At 60.5% G+C, this 16,611-nt stretch overlaps 1 protein-coding gene across 1 annotated transcript in view; it reads right to left on the bottom strand.

Annotated features, from left to right (window-relative positions):
* Positions 1-2,221: 2,221 nt before the first annotated feature.
* cadm4 (cell adhesion molecule 4) overlaps positions 2,222-16,611 on the bottom strand; it is a gene marked incomplete at its 5' end in the record, with an annotated part of 182,674 nt that continues 168,284 nt past the window's right edge. Inside the window, 2 exons of the mRNA XM_063039059.1 lie at positions 2,222-3,001; positions 5,118-5,246. Of these exons, the coding sequence (XP_062895129.1) occupies positions 2,892-3,001; positions 5,118-5,246 (239 nt within the window). The remainder of the gene's footprint in view (positions 3,002-5,117; positions 5,247-16,611) is intronic.

Below are 16,611 nucleotides of genomic sequence, written 5' to 3'. Positions count from 1 at the left end.
ACCCTACCCAACACTCACTCTCCATGCGATCCTTCCCACGCTGTGCCAGGTCCCACGGCAGGGTGCCTGCCACCTGCCAATTAATCTTAGCATTCCTCCCCCACTCTTCTCACTTGCAAGGCAACTGGCCTCTCTCTCTCTGTAATTGCCTCCTCCCCATGAAATTCGAAGGGGAGGGGGGCGACGTCATTTGCTGGAGTTATTGAAGCAGCTACACTTCTCCCCCTCCCGAGAGGGCAACGTAGACGCAACGGGAACAAATACAAAACAAATAGATCCTGAATTTAAATCATGGCTTTTGTTGGCCACAGGGAAGTCCCTGATGCATAAACACCCCCTACCCATCGTACTGCACACGAATCTTGCAATCATATATTTTTTAGACAAATTGCATGAAGGACAGGAGTTCACGCCGCATTGTGCTGGGGCCCCAGTTTCCGGCACTTCCTGGGTAGGCCAATTGCATTTTTCTGTGTCGACTGCCTGCTGCAATTATGGCATCTGGGACGTCTCCTCACCCTTCACCCCAGTGCACCAGCCGGGATCCGCAGCTGCAAATTCCTCCCCTCCCTGGAGAGATTTGTGCAAAAAAGATTCCGCAGACCAGCAGGAGTTGCGATGCAGCGGTGCGCATAGGTATATCTTTCGCTGCCGGGGGTTGGGGGAGTGCGAGTCGAAAGTGCGAACCTTCTGAACTTGAACCCTCCATTAGGTCACTTGCTTCCCCCCTCCCCACCCCATTGCTCCGTCGCCCCAACGTCCCTCCGTCTCAATGCACCAACAGGACATGTCGTTTTCCTGCTAAATACATCACAGCGCCCGAAAGGGGGCAGGGAAGAAGGGAGGGAGGGAAGGAAGAATCTGAATAATGCCCTCGGTTGTACTTGCTTGGCCTAGTCTGAGCAACAAGCCCTGTGCTGGAGGAACTCAGCAAACCATTTCAAATGCACGCTGGCACACCTGCAGGCGGCAACGAACTGCAAGTGAGTATTACCAGACCCCCCGAATTCCTCCAGCACATTCCCTGTTGCAACAGATCACAACCTCGACAGTGCCTTGTGTCTCCCATCTGTTTCGGAGTGGAGGGTTATAGGGGGTAGGAACTAGAAATACTGTCGCTGAGGAATAAACAGCAAGTTGACCAGCAGTGCGGCGGTTCCGCCACCAGGGGAGGCTGTTGCTCCACGATGGCGAGCAGGGCGGCTCAGCTGCGCCCTCTGCTGACCAAGGGGAGAAGTGCCTGTCTGTCCGGGGTCCATGAACCCCGAGTGTCTGATCTCACCGCGTTACTCCAACAGGCGTCCCGAAACCCCCGTGCCACCTCTCCCGGGCAGCGGGAGGGGGTGCAAGATGAAATCTCCACCCTACGTTCCTCCGTCATCCATTGCCACTGGGAAATCTATAGGCCCTTCCTTCACCATCACCGGGTTTGAACCCCGGGACTATTTCCCTCCCCCCAACAGCACTGCGGCAGCCCCTTCCCCACCCAGTCTGAGGGGGCTCAAACCCAGCTTCTCCAGGGTGGCGGAGTGGCAGGGAGGGTGAGGCAATAAACGCCGGCAGCAAAATGGCCGACGTCCCGACGGGAAGCTGAGATCCGACTGGTTCGGGGAACTCTCCCACTTACTGTGTGAGGGGTTCCTGAGAGAGACCAAAATACCATAAAACAGGAGCAGAAATAAGGCATTCAGCCCAGGGAGGGAGAGCCTGAAACCTGTAATTGCCCCCCCACCCCCGCTCCCCGTCTCATGCCTCACCATCTCCATCGTCTGGTGCCCCCTGCCCCACACGCACACTCCCCCCCCAATCCATCCAGAGAATGGGAAGAGCCTAATAACCCATCAAGCAAATCCTACTCAGACATGACCTTTGACTGACAGGTTGGGAGGGAGGCAGGAAGGAAGGTGAGGGGGGTTGTGGATTGTGAAAGGCTGGGATCCCCACAGACTGACTTGGGATTCCATGATGGGACTGAAGGTGGAGTGGGTGAGGGTCAAGAGCTCTCACCCAAAAGGCAGGAATGCTGGGGAATGCCTGGAAGGTCAAAGGGCAAGGCTGGGAGGTCAGGGGTCATGGGCCAGTTGACCATGACATCCTTTCCTCCCCACTGATTGGAAATTGGGTGCAGAGAGAAAGAATCCCATCTCTTCCTAGTCTGGAGTCAACAAACCTCTGCCCCCCCCAACTTCTCATTCCCCCCGTCCCACCAGGTGTACCCCTCACTTCTCTCACTTGCCCCTGTCCCACCACTGAGCCCCCTGCTGGACCCCCCTCACCCGGCTCTCCTCTCCAGCTGTTCCGGGGAATTCCAGGCTTGGAAATCCTGGTGGGGAAGAGCAGGGGCGAGCGTGGAGCTGGAGTTGTGGACATTGCTTAGTACCAGCACGATGCGCCAGGCGGTTCCTTGGTGCAGTCCTCCCACAGTTCCTGGTAGTCTGGGTGTGCAGTCACAAGAGGCAGTTCTGTAGGGAGTCAACAGTAGTCGTCAATTACAGAAGGGTGGTGTTCTCAGTTTGCATTGGTGAAAGTTCCCAGCACCAGACTCAATCCCATCCCCAAAAGATGGAAATGGGAAAAACTGGTCTCTCCGTCTCTGAGCCGAAAGTTCTGCCAGAGGGATTCGAGGCGGGGGACCCTCACCATGTTTGGCAACGCTCAGTGATCCCAGTGGCCGACTGCTTTGCAAAGTTTGTTTCTGCACCACCAAGTTTTCTTGTGTTTATCATAGAATATATCTGTTTTCAAATCCCGAGGCGGATCAGTTCTTCCTAGGGAGACGGACAGTCGATTCCTTATTCCCAAGATAAGCGTTAAAAAAATCCAAGAGTCACTGAGTCTTTGAACAAGTGGTGTGGAGCGATGGTACTGACCCAGTCCATCGCCTCCGTAGACTAGATGAAATATTCCTTCTTCTGATCGTGGCTATCGTTGCCGTTGATGAAGGCCTCGCGGACCTCTCCGTGCTCATCCAACCGGCTGGCTTCGTGAGTCAGGTATGACCCTGCGGATCCATGGGAGGGGAGCGGAGAGAGAGGGGAGGAAACAAGGGAGAGTCGGAGGGGGGAGGGAGAGAGGCAGATACAATAGAGATGTTTTAGTCGCTGATAGGCAGAAACATAAATGTGTAGAGAATGGAGGGATATGGACATTGTGTAGACAGAGGGGATTAGTGTGTCTGACAAACTCATGAATGTGTGGGGAATGGAGGGATATGGACATTGTGTAGATAGAAGGGATGAGTGTGTTAGACACACACATGAATGTGTGGGGAATGGAGGGATATGGACATTGTGTAGACAGAGGGGATTAGTGTGTCAGACACACACATGAATGTGTGGGGAATGGAGGGATATGGACATTGTGTAGATAGAGGGGATGAGTGTGTTAGACACACACATGAATGTGTAGAGAATGGAGGGATATGGACATTGTGTAGACAGAGGGGATTAGTGTGTCTGACAAACTCATGAATGTGTGGGGAATGGAGGGATATGGACATTGTGTAGATAGAGGGGATTAGTGTGTTAGACACACCCATGAATGTGTGGGGAATGGCGGGATATGAACATTGTGTAGATAGAGGGGATGAGTGTGTTAGACACACACATGAATGTGTGGGGAATGGAGGGATATGGACATTGTGTAGACAGAGGGGATTAGTGTGTCAGATGCACACATGAAATTGTGGGAATGGAGGGATATGTACATTGTGTAGACAGAGGGGATTAGTGTGTCTGACAAACTCATGATAGTGTGGGGAGAGGAGGGATATGGAAATTCTGTAGACAGAGGGGATTAGTGCGTCAGACACACACTTGAATGTGTTGGGAATGGAGGGATGTGGATATTGTGTGGACAGACGGGATTAGTGTGTCAGACACACACATGAATGTGTGGGGAGAGGAGGGATATGGAAATTCTGTAGACAGAGGGGATTAGTGCGTCAGACACACACTTGAATGTGTTGGGAATGGAGGGATGTGGATATTGTGTGGACAGACGGGATTAGTGTGTCAGACACACACATGAATGTGTGGGGAATGGAGGGATATGGACATTGTGTAGACGGGGATTACTGTGTCAGACAGACACATGAATTGTGGGGAATGGAGAAATATGGATACTGTATAGGCAGAGGGGATTTGTTTAATTTGGCATCATTGTCAGCAGTGACATGGTGAGCAGAAAATCCTGTTCCTGATCTGTGCTGTTTTATTATCTACATTCTGTATTACATGATCTATGCCCTTTGTTCTATATCAGCTTCCATTTCGGCGAGCAAAATGCCAAGGGTGAAGGCTGAATGCCTTTCAGAAACCAGGAGGGGAGACCAGGTGATGAAGTGTAACTTCATACAACAGAGCACAGGACTAGTGCAGAGCAGGTTCACTGGATTTACCCTGGAGACGAGGGGGTTAACACGTGAGGAGAGGTTGAGTTGCCTGGGACAATACTCACTGGAATTTGGAAGAATAAGAGGGGAACTTACAGAAACATAAAATTATGAAAAGGGGTATATAAAATAGTGGAGGAAAGTTGTTTCCACTGGTAGGTGAGACCAGAACTGGCGGAGACAGCATCGATATTTGGGGGAATAGATTTAGGACGGAGAGGAAGTTAAGCTGCTTTTTCCCAGAGAACAGTAATTCTCTTAACTTGCCCAGGGACGATAGAGACTGCCTCATTAAATTTACTGAAGGCAGTGTTCGATAGAATTTTGCAGAGCGAGGGAATGAGGGGTTGAGGGAAAAGACGGGAAGCTGAAGCTAAGCCCTCGGCCAGATCGGCTGCTTCTTACCGAATGGCGAAGCAGGCTGGACTCCTGTTTTTCATTTACTGTGATACAATCCTTCGAGCTGAGCTACTCAGTGACCCTGACCTAATCCCGGGGCCAGTTTACAAGGCCCGGTCACCGGTACGTCTTCGGGCAGTGGGAGGAGCCCGGAGCACCCGGGGGAAGCCCACACAGTCCATGGGCAGGAGGCTCGGATTGACCCAAGCTGGAACTGTGTCGTGCTGACCGCCACACTGCATCACGTGTTTGTAGTATGTTCTGTATTCCATGTCGGGCCCTGGGCAGGCCGGGGAGTAGTGAGGGGGGGGGCACGGAAGAGTACCTTTCTGTCTCATGGAGAACCAGACGGTGACAATGAGGACACAGATCACGACGAAGACCAGGACTGCGAGGACACCTCCCACTATGGCGTAACTGGTGGATGTCCGTGGTTCCACCACTGCACTCTGATCTGCAGAGGGAGGCAGGAGGCAGGAGGGGAGGGAGGGAGAGATGGTAGCGAGAGGGTGACGAGGGGAATGGGAAGCAGGACAGGGAGGGGTGATGGGGAGAGAGAGAAAGGAAGGGGAGGGAGCGGTGGGGGAGGAAGGGGTAGGAGGGGCAGAAGGAAAGGGAGGAAGGGGAGGAGGAGTGGACGGGGAGGGATGGGGACGGAAGGAGAGGGAGGGAGGCATGGAGGGGGAGGAGAGCCAGAAGGGGCGGAGGGGAGGAGAGGAGGGGAGGAAGGAGGTGGAAGGGAGGGGGAAGAGAGGAGGGGAGAAGGTAAATGATGAGGAGAGAGAAGGGTTGGAGACAAGGGGGATGATAGGAGGGAAGGAGAGGAGGGGATGAGGTGAGGGGGAGGTGAGGGGAGGAGGTGAGGGAGTGGGAAGAGGGGAGGAGGTGAGGTGGGGAGGTGAGGGTGAGGGAGGAGATCAGGGAGGGGAGGAGGTGAAGGAGAGAAGGGAGGAGGGGAGGAGGTGAAGGATGAGGAGAGAGAAGGGTAGAAGGACGGGGGGATGATAGGAGGGAAGGAGAGGAGGGGATGAGGTGAGGGGGAGGTGACGTGGGGAGGTGAGGGTGAGGGAGGAGGTCGGAGGGCAGGAGGTGAAGGAGAGAGGGGATGAGGTGAAGGACAGAGGGGAGGAGGGGCGAGGAGGCAAGAGAGGGGGCAAGAGGGTCACAGACAGTGACATTTTAAAGAACCACTGAACAGCTACTGCAGAGGGAGGCCATGCAGCCCATCGTCTGTCTGCTGGTCCCTGAGCCAATCCAACAACCTGGGGCAGGGTGGGAAGTACGTCTGGGCTGGGCAGAGTCCAGCAGGAGGGGCAAGATGAGCAGACGGGCCTTTCCCTAGAGGGAAGTGAGCGGGGGAAGGAAATTTCTGCGTGGGTGAGGTCAGGGAGCACCACTAGTAGGAAGGGGTGAGCAGGGAACGCTGTGGGAGGGGGTGAGGAGGGAACGCTGTGGGAGGGGGTGAGGAGGGAACGCTGTGGGAAGGGGTGAGGAGGGAACGCTGTGGGAAGGGGTGAGGAGGGAATACTGTGGGAAGGGGTGAGGAGGGGACACTGTGGGAGGGGTGAGGAGGGGACACTGTGGGAGGGGTGAGGAGGGAACACTGTGGGAGGGGTGAAGAGGGAACGCTGTGGGAGGGGTGAGGAGGGAACGCTGTGGGAGGGGTGAGGAGGGAACGCTGTGGGAGAGAGTGAGGAGGGAACGCTGTGGGAGGGGTGAGGAGGGAAAGCTGTGGGAGGGGGTGAGGAGGGAACACTGTGGGAGGGGGTGAGTAGGGAACACTGTGGGAGGAGGTGAGTAGGGAACTGTGGGAGTGGGTGAGGAGGGAACGCTGTGGGAGGGGGTGAGGAGGGAACACTGTGGGAGGGGTGAAGAGGGAACACTGTGGGAGGGGTGAAGAGGGAACACTGTGGGAGAGAGTGAGGAGGGAACACTGTGGGAGAGAGTGAGGAGGGAACACTGTGGGAGGGGTGAGGAGGGAACGCTGTGGGAGGGGGTGAGTAGGGAACACTGTGGGAGGGGCTGAGGAGGGAACGTGGGAGGGCTGAGGAGGGAACACTGTGGGAGGGGTGAGGAGGGAACACTGTGGGGGGGGTGAGGAGGGAACACTGTGGGAGGGGTGAGGAGGGAACACTGTGGGAGGGGGTGAGGAGGGAACACTGTGGGAGGGGTGAAGAGGGAACACTGTGGGAGGGGTGAGGAGGGAACACTGTGGGAGAGAGTGAGGAGGGAACGCTGTGGGAGGGGTGAGGAGGGAACGCTGTGGGAGGGGGTGAGGAGGGAACGCTGTGGGAGGGGGTGAGGAGGGAACGCTGTTTCAGGGGTGAGGAGGGAACGTTGTGGGAGGGGTGAGGAGGGAACACTGTGGAAGGGGTGAGGAGGGAACACTGTGGGAGGGGTGAGGAGGGAACACTGTGGGGGGGGTGAAGAGGGAACACTGTGGGAGGGGGTGAAGAGGGAACACTGTGGGAGGGGGTGAGGAGGGTGTGATGTGGGAGAGGGTGAGGAGGGTGTGCTGTGGGAGGGGGTGAGGAGGGAACGCTGTGGGAGGGGTGAGGAGGGAACGCTGTGGGAGAGAGTGAGGAGGGAACACTGTGGGAGAGAGTGAGGAGGGAACGCTGTGGGAGGGGTGAGGAGGGAACGCTGTGGGAGGGCTGAGGAGGGAACGCTGTGGGAGGGGGTGAGTAGGGAACGCTGTGGGAGGGGGTGAGGAGGGAACGCTGTGGGAGGGGGTGAGGAGGGAACGCTGTTTCAGGGGTGAGGAGGGAACGTTGTGGGAGGGGTGAGGAGGGAACACTGTGGAAGGGGTGAGGAGGGAACACTGTGGGAGGGGTGAGGAGGGAACACTGTGGGGGGGGTGAAGAGGGAACACTGTGGGAGGGGGTGAAGAGGGAACACTGTGGGAGGGGGTGAGGAGGGTGTGATGTGGGAGAGGGTGAGGAGGGTGTGCTGTGGGAGGGGGTGAGGAGGGAACGTTGTGGGAGGGGTGAGGAGGGAACGCTGTGGGAGGGGTGAGGAGGGAACACTGTGGGAGAGAGTGAGGAGGGAACACTGTGGGAGAGAGTGAGGAGGGAACGCTGTGGGAGGGGTGAGGAGGGAACGCTGTGGGAGGGGGTGAGTAGGGAACACTGTGGGAGGAGGTGAGGAGGGTGTGCTGTGGGAGGGGGTGAGGAGGGAACGCTGTGGGAGGGGGTGAGGAGGGAACGTTGTGGGAGGGCTGAGGAGGGAACACTGTGGGAGGGGTGAGGAGGGAACACTGTGGGGGGGGTGAGGAGGGAACACTGTGGGGGGGGGTGAGGAGGGAACACTGTGGGAGGGGTGAGGAGGGAACACTGTGGGAGGGGTGAAGAGGGAACACTGTGGGAGGGGTGAGGAGGGAACACTGTGGGAGAGAGTGAGGAGGGAACGCTGTGGGAGGGGTGAGGAGGGAACGCTGTGGGAGGGGGTGAGTAGGGAACGCTGTGGGAGGGGGTGAGGAGGGAACGCTGTGGGAGGGGGTGAGGAGGGAACACTGTTTCAGGGGTGAGGAGGGAACGTTGTGGGAGGGGTGAGGAGGGAACACTGTGGAAGGGGTGAGGAGGGAACACTGTGGGAGGGGTGAGGAGGGAACACTGTGGGGGGGGTGAAGAGGGAACACTGTGGGAGGGGGTGAAGAGGGAACACTGTGGGAGGGGGTGAGGAGGGTGTGATGTGGGAGAGGGTGAGGAGGGTGTGCTGTGGGAGGGGGTGAGGAGGGAACGTTGTGGGAGGGGTGAGGAGGGAACGCTGTGGGAGGGGTGAGGAGGGAACACTGTGGGGGGGGTGAAGAGGGAACACTGTGGGAGGGGTGAAGAGGGAACACTGTGGGAGGGGTGAGCAGGGAACGCTGTGGGAGGGGTGAGGAGGGAACACTGTGGGAGAGAGTGAGGAGGGAACGCTGTGGGAGGGGTGAGGAGGGAAAGCTGTGGGAGGGGGTGAGGAGGGAACACTGTGGGAGGGGGTGAGTAGGGAACACTGTGGGAGGAGGTGAGTAGGGAACACTGTGGGAGGAGGTGAGGAGGGAACGCTGTGGGAGTGGGTGAGGAGGGAACGCTGTGGGAGGGGGTGAGGAGGGTGTGCTGTGGGAGGGGGTGAGGAGGGAACGCTGTGGGAGTGGGTGAGGAGGGAACGCTGTGGGAGGGGGTGAGGAGGGTGTGCTGTGGGAGGGGTGAAGAGGGAACGCTGTGGGAGGAGGTGAGGAGGGAACACTGTGGGAGGGGTGAAGAGGGAACGCTGTGGGAGGGGGTGAGGAGGGTGTGCTGTGGGAGGGGGTGAGGAGGGAACGCTGTGGGAGGGGTGAAGAGGGAACACTGTGGGAGGGGTGAGGAGGGAACACTGTGGGAGAGAGTGAGGAGGGAACGCTGTGGGAGGGGTGAGGAGGGAACGCTGTGGGAGGGGGTGAGTAGGGAACACTGTGGGAGGAGGTGAGGAGGGAACGCTGTGGGAGAGGGTGAGGAGGGAACGCTGTGGGAGGGGGTGAGGAGGGAACGCTGTGGGAGGGGGTGAGGAGGGTGTGCTGTGGGAGGGGGTGAGGAGGGAACACTGTGGGAGGGGTGAAGAGGGAACACTGTGGGAGGGGGTGAGTAGGGAACACTGTGGGAGGAGGTGAGTAGGGAACACTGTGGGAGGGGGTGAGGAGGGAACGCTGTGGGAGGGGGTGAGGAGGGTGAGCTGTGGGAGGGGGTGAGGAGGGAACACTGTGGGAGGGGGTGAGTAGGGAACACTGTGGGAGGAGGTGAGGAGGGAACGCTGTGGGAGGAGGTGAGGAGGGAACGCTGTGGGAGGGGGTGAGGAGGGTGTGCTGTGGGAGCTGGTGAGGAGGGAACGCTGTGGGAGGGGTGAGGAGGGAACACTGTGGGAGGGGTGAGGAGGGAACGCTGTGGGAGGGGTGAGGAGGGAACACTGTGGGAGAGAGTGAGGAGGGAACACTGTGGGAGAGAGTGAGGAGGGAACGCTGTGGGAGGGGTGAGGAGGGAAAGCTGTGGGAGGGGGTGAGGAGGGAACACTGTGGGAGGGGGTGAGTAGGGAACACTGTGGGAGGAGGTGAGGAGGGAACGCTGTGGGAGTGGGTGAGGAGGGAACGCTGTGGGAGGGGGTGAGGAGGGTGTGCTGTGGGAGGGGGTGAGGAGGGAACACTGTGGGAGAGGGTGAGTAGGGAACACTGTGGGAGGAGGTGAGGAGGGAACGCTGTGGGAGTGGGTGAGGAGGGAATGCTGTTGGAGGGGGTGAGGAGGGTGTGCTGTGGGAGGGGTGAGCAGGGAACACTGTGGGAGGGGTGAGGAGGGAACACTGTGGGAGGGGTGAGGAGGGAACACTGTGGGAGAGAGTGAGGAGGGAACGCTGTGGGAGGGGTGAGGAGGGAACACTGTCAGAGGGGGTGAGTAGGGAACACTGTGGGAGGGGGTGAGGAGGGAACGCTGTTGGAGGGGGTGAGGAGGGTGTGCTGTGGGAGGGGGTGAGGAGGGAACGCTGTGGGAGGGGTGAGGAGGGAACACTGTGGGAGGGGGTGAGGAGGGTGTGCTGTGGGAGGGGGTGAGGAGGGAACGCTGTGGGAGGGGTGAGGAGGGAACACTGTGTGAGGGGTTAAGAGGGAACACTGTGGGAGGGGTGAGGAGGGAACGCTGAGGGAGGGGTGAGGAGGGAACACTGTGGGAGGGGTGAAGAGGGAACGCTGTGGGAGGGGTGAGGAGCGAACACTGTGGGAGGGGTGAGGAGCGAACACGGTGGGAGGAGTGAAGAGGGAACACTGTGGGAGGGGTGAGGAGGGAACACTGTGGGAGAGAGTGAGGAGGGAACACTGTGGGAGAGAGTGAGGAGGGAACGCGGAGGGAGGGGTGAGGAGGGAACGCTGTGGGAGGGGTGAAGAGGGAACGCTGTGGGAGGGGTGAAGAGGGAACGCTGTGGGAGGGGTGAGGAGGGAACACTGTGGGAGGGGTGAAGAGGGAACACTGTGGGAGGGGTGAGGAGGGAACGCTGTGGGAGAGAGTGAGGAGGGAACGCTGTGGGAGAGAGTGAGGAGGGAACGCTGTGGGAGGGGTGAGGAGGGAACGCTGTGGGAGGGGGTGAGTAGGGAACACTGTGGGAGGAGGTGAGGAGGGAACGCTGTGGGAGGGGGTGAGGAGGGAACGCTGTGGGAGGGGGTGAGGAGGGTGTGCTGTGGGAGGGGGTGAGGAGGGAACGCTGTTTGAGGGGTGAGGAGGGAACATTGTGGGAGGGGTGAGGAGGGAACGCTGTGGGAGGGGTGAGGAGGGAACGCTGTGGGAAGGGGTGAGGAGGGAATACTGTGGGAAGGGGTGAGGAGGGGACGCTGTGGGAGGGGTGAGGAGGGAACACTGTGGGAGGGGTGAAGAGGGAACGCTGTGGGAGGGGTGAGGAGGGAACGCTGTGGGAGGGGTGAGGAGGGAACGCTGTGGGAGAGAGTGAGGAGGGAACGCTGTGGGAGGGGTGAGGAGGGAAAGCTGTGGGAGGGGGTGAGGAGGGAACGCTGTGGGAGGGGTGAGGAGGGAACGCTGTGGGAGGGGGTGAGTAGGGAACACTGTGGGAGGAGGTGAGGAGGGAACGCTGTGGGAGGGGGTGAGGAGGGAACGCTGTGGGAGGGGTGAAGAGGGAACGCTGTGGGAAGGGGTGAGGAGGGAATACTGTGGGAAGGGGTGAGGAGGGGACGCTGTGGGAGGGGTGAAGAGGGAACGCTGTGGGAGGGGTGAGGAGGGAACACTGTGGGAGGGGTGAAGAGGGAACGCTGTGGGAGGGGTGAGGAGGGAACGCTGTGGGAGGGGTGAGGAGGGAACGCTGTGGGAGGGGTGAGGAGGGAACGCTGTGGGAGAGAGTGAGGAGGGAACGCTGTGGGAGGGGTGAGGAGGGAAAGCTGTGGGAGGGGGTGAGGAGGGAACACTGTGGGAGGGGGTGAGGAGGGAACGCTGTGGGAGAGAGTGAGGAGGGAACGCTGTGGGAGGGGTGAGGAGGGAACGCTGTGGGAGGGGGTGAGTAGGGAACACTGTGGGAGGGGTGAAGAGGGAACACTGTGGGAGTGGTGAGGAGGGAACACTCTGGGAGAGAGTGAGGAGGGAACGCTGTGGGAGGGGTGAGGAGGGAACGCTGTGGGAGGGGGTGAGTAGGGAACGCTGTGGGAGGGGGTGAGGAGGGAACGCTGTTTCAGGGGTGAGGAGGGAACGTTGTGGGAGGGGTGAGGAGGGAACACTGTGGAAGGGGTGAGGAGGGAACACTGTGGGGGGGGTGAAGAGGGAACACTGTGGGAGGGGGTGAAGAGGGAACACTGTGGGAGGGGGTGAAGAGGGAACACTGTGGGAGGGGGTGAGGAGGGTGTGATGTGGCAGAGGGTGAGGAGGGTGTGCTGTGGGAGGGGGTGAGGAGGGAACGCTGTGGGAGGGGGTGAGTAGGGAACGCTGTGGGAGGGGGTTTGGAGGGAACGCTGTGGGAGGGGGTGAGGAGGGAACGCTGTTTCAGGGGTGAGGAGGGAACGTTGTGGGAGGGGTGAGGAGGGAACACTGTGGAAGGGGTGAGGAGGGAACGTTGTGGGAGGGCTGAGGAGGGAACGCTGTGGGGGGGGTGAAGAGGGAACACTGTGGGAGGGGTGAAGAGGGAACACTGTGGGAGGGGTGAGGAGGGAACGCTGTGGGAGAGAGTGAGGAGGGAACGCTGTGGGAGGGGTGAGGAGGGAAAGCTGTGGGAGGGGGTGAGGAGGGAACACTGTGGGAGGGGGTGAGTAGGGAACACTGTGGGAGGAGGTGAGTAGGGAACACTGTGGGAGGAGGTGAGGAGGGAACGCTGTGGGAGTGGGTGAGGAGGGAACGCTGTGGGAGGGGGTGAGGAGGGTGTGCTGTGGGAGGGGGTGAGGAGGGAACGCTGTGGGAGTGGGTGAGGAGGGAACGCTGTGGGAGGGGGTGAGGAGGGTGTGCTGTGGGAGGGGTGAAGAGGGAACGCTGTGGGAGGAGGTGAGGAGGGAACACTGTGGGAGGGGTGAAGAGGGAACGCTGTGGGAGGGGGTGAGGAGGGTGTGCTGTGGGAGGGGGTGAGGAGGGAACGCTGTGGGAGGGGTGAAGAGGGAACACTGTGGGAGGGGTGAGGAGGGAACACTGTGGGAGGGGTGAAGAGGGAACACTGTGGGAGGGGTGAAGAGGGAACACTGTGAGAGGGGTGAGGAGGGAACGCTGTGGGAGGGGTGAGGAGGGAACACTGTGGGAGGGGTGAGGAGGGAACACTGTGGGAGAGAGTGAGGAGGGAACACTGTGTGAGAGAGTGAGGAGGGAACGCTGTGGGAGAGAGTGAGGAGGGAACGCTGTGGGAGAGAGTGAGGAGGGAACACTGTGTGAGAGAGAGAGGAGGGAACGCTGTGGGAGAGAGTGAGGAGGGAACGCTGTGGGAGGGGTGAGGAGGGAACGCTGTGGGAGGGGGTGAGGAGGGAACACTGTGGGAGGGGGTGAGGAGGGTGTGCTGTGGGAGGGGGTGAGGAGGGAACGCTGTTTGAGGGGTGAGGAGGGAACGTTGTGGGAGGGGTGAGGAGGGAACGCTGTGGGAGGGGTGAGGAGGGAACGCTGTGGGGGGGGAGGAGGGTACACTATGGGGGGGAGGAGGGTACACTGTGGGAGGGGGTGAGGAGGGAACACTGTGGGAGGGGTGAGGAGGGAACACTGTGGGAGGGGTGAGGAGGGAACACTGTGGGAGAGAGTGAGGAGGGAACGCTGTGGGAGGGGTGAGGAGGGAACGCTGTCGGAGGGGTGAGGAGGGAACACTGTGGGAGGAGGTGAGGAGGGAACGCTGTGGGAGGGGGTGAGGAGGGAACGCAGTGGGAGTGGGTGAGGAGGGTGTGCTGTGGGAGGGGGCGAGGAGGGAACGCTGTGGGAGGGGTGAGGAGGGAACGCTGTGGGAGGGGTGAAGAGGGAACACTGTGGGAGGTGTGAGGAGGGAACACTGTGGGAGGGGTGAGGAGGGAACACTGTGGGAGGGGTGAGGAGGGAAGACTGTGGGAAGGGGTGAGGAGGGGACGCTGTGGGAGGGGTGAGGAGGGAACACTGTGGGAGGGGTGAAGAGGGAACGCTGTGGGAGGGGTGAGGAGGGAACGCTGTGGGAGGGGTGAGGAGGGAACGCTGTGGGAGAGAGTGAGGAGGGAACGCTGTGGGAGGGGTGAGGAGGGAAAGCTGTGGGAGGGGGTGAGGAGGGAACGCTGTGGGAGGGGTGAGGAGGGAACGCTGTGGGAGGGGGTGAGTAGGGAACACTGTGGGAGGAGGTGAGGAGGGAACGCTGTGGGAGGGGGTGAGGAGGGAACGCTGTGGGAGGGGTGAAGAGGGAACGCTGTGGGAAGGGGTGAGGAGGGAATACTGTGGGAAGGGGTGAGGAGGGGACGCTGTGGGAGGGGTGAAGAGGGAACGCTGTGGGAGGGGTGAGGAGGGAACACTGTGGGAGGGGTGAAGAGGGAACGCTGTGGGGAGGGGTGAGGAGGGAACGCTGTGGGAGGGGTGAGGAGGGAACGCTGTGGGAGGGGTGAGGAGGGAACGCTGTGGGAGAGAGTGAGGAGGGAACGCTGTGGGAGGGGTGAGGAGGGAAAGCTGTGGGAGGGGGTGAGGAGGGAACACTGTGGGAGGGGGTGAGGAGGGAACGCTGTGGGAGAGAGTGAGGAGGGAACGCTGTGGGAGGGGTGAGGAGGGAACGCTGTGGGAGGGGGTGAGTAGGGAACACTGTGGGAGGGGTGAAGAGGGAACACTGTGGGAGTGGTGAGGAGGGAACACTCTGGGAGAGAGTGAGGAGGGAACGCTGTGGGAGGGGTGAGGAGGGAACGCTGTGGGAGGGGGTGAGTAGGGAACGCTGTGGGAGGGGGTGAGGAGGGAACGCTGTTTCAGGGGTGAGGAGGGAACGTTGTGGGAGGGGTGAGGAGGGAACACTGTGGAAGGGGTGAGGAGGGAACACTGTGGGGGGGGTGAAGAGGGAACACTGTGGGAGGGGGTGAAGAGGGAACACTGTGGGAGGGGGTGAGAGGGAACACTGTGGGAGGGGGTGAGGAGGGTGTGATGTGGCAGAGGGTGAGGAGGGTGTGCTGTGGGAGGGGGTGAGGAGGGAACGCTGTGGGAGGGGGTGAGTAGGGAACGCTGTGGGAGGGGGTTTGGAGGGAACGCTGTGGGAGGGGGTGAGGAGGGAACGCTGTTTCAGGGGTGAGGAGGGAACGTTGTGGGAGGGGTGAGGAGGGAACACTGTGGAAGGGGTGAGGAGGGAACGTTGTGGGAGGGCTGAGGAGGGAACGCTGTGGGGGGGGTGAAGAGGGAACACTGTGGGAGGGGTGAAGAGGGAACACTGTGGGAGGGGTGAGGAGGGAACGCTGTGGGAGAGAGTGAGGAGGGAACGCTGTGGGAGGGGTGAGGAGGGAAAGCTGTGGGAGGGGGTGAGGAGGGAACACTGTGGGAGGGGGTGAGTAGGGAACACTGTGGGAGGAGGTGAGTAGGGAACACTGTGGGAGGAGGTGAGGAGGGAACGCTGTGGGAGTGGGTGAGGAGGGAACGCTGTGGGAGGGGGTGAGGAGGGTGTGCTGTGGGAGGGGGTGAGGAGGGAACGCTGTGGGAGTGGGTGAGGAGGGAACGCTGTGGGAGGGGGTGAGGAGGGTGTGCTGTGGGAGGGGTGAAGAGGGAACGCTGTGGGAGGAGGTGAGGAGGGAACACTGTGGGAGGGGTGAAGAGGGAACGCTGTGGGAGGGGGTGAGGAGGGTGTGCTGTGGGAGGGGGTGAGGAGGGAACGCTGTGGGAGGGGTGAAGAGGGAACACTGTGGGAGGGGTGAGGAGGGAACACTGTGGGAGGGGTGAAGAGGGAACACTGTGGGAGGGGTGAAGAGGGAACACTGTGAGAGGGGTGAGGAGGGAACGCTGTGGGAGGGGTGAGGAGGGAACACTGTGGGAGGGGTGAGGAGGGAACACTGTGGGAGAGAGTGAGGAGGGAACACTGTGTGAGAGAGTGAGGAGGGAACGCTGTGGGAGAGAGTGAGGAGGGAACGCTGTGGGAGAGAGTGAGGAGGGAACACTGTGTGAGAGAGAGAGGAGGGAACGCTGTGGGAGAGAGTGAGGAGGGAACGCTGTGGGAGGGGTGAGGAGGGAACGCTGTGGGAGGGGGTGAGGAGGGAACACTGTGGGAGGGGGTGAGGAGGGTGTGCTGTGGGAGGGGGTGAGGAGGGAACGCTGTTTGAGGGGTGAGGAGGGAACGTTGTGGGAGGGGTGAGGAGGGAACGCTGTGGGAGGGGTGAGGAGGGAACGCTGTGGGGGGGGGAGGAGGGTACACTATGGGGGGGAGGAGGGTACACTGTGGGAGGGGGTGAGGAGGGAACACTGTGGGAGGGGTGAGGAGGGAACACTGTGGGAGGGGTGAGGAGGGAACACTGTGGGAGAGAGTGAGGAGGGAACGCTGTGGGAGGGGTGAGGAGGGAACGCTGTCGGAGGGGTGAGGAGGGAACACTGTGGGAGGAGGTGAGGAGGGAACGCTGTGGGAGGGGGTGAGGAGGGAACGCAGTGGGAGTGGGTGAGGAGGGTGTGCTGTGGGAGGGGGCGAGGAGGGAACGCTGTGGGAGGGGTGAGGAGGGAACGCTGTGGGAGGGGTGAAGAGGGAACACTGTGGGAGGTGTGAGGAGGGAACACTGTGGGAGGGGTGAGGAGGGAACACTGTGGGAGGGGGTGAGGAGGGAAGACTGTGGGAGAGAGTGAGGAGGGAACGCTGTGGGAGGGGTGAGGAGGGAAAGCTGTGGGAGGGGGTGAGGAGGGAACACTATGGGAGGGGGTGAGTAGGGAACACTGTGGGAGGAGGTGAGGAGG

This window comes from Mobula hypostoma (assembly GCF_963921235.1).
Source record: "Mobula hypostoma chromosome 8 unlocalized genomic scaffold, sMobHyp1.1 SUPER_8_unloc_9, whole genome shotgun sequence".
Classification (NCBI taxonomy): domain Eukaryota; kingdom Metazoa; phylum Chordata; class Chondrichthyes; order Myliobatiformes; family Myliobatidae; genus Mobula; species Mobula hypostoma.
Note: the sequence above shows the minus strand (reverse complement) of the source record. Positions and strands in the feature narration are given on the sequence as shown.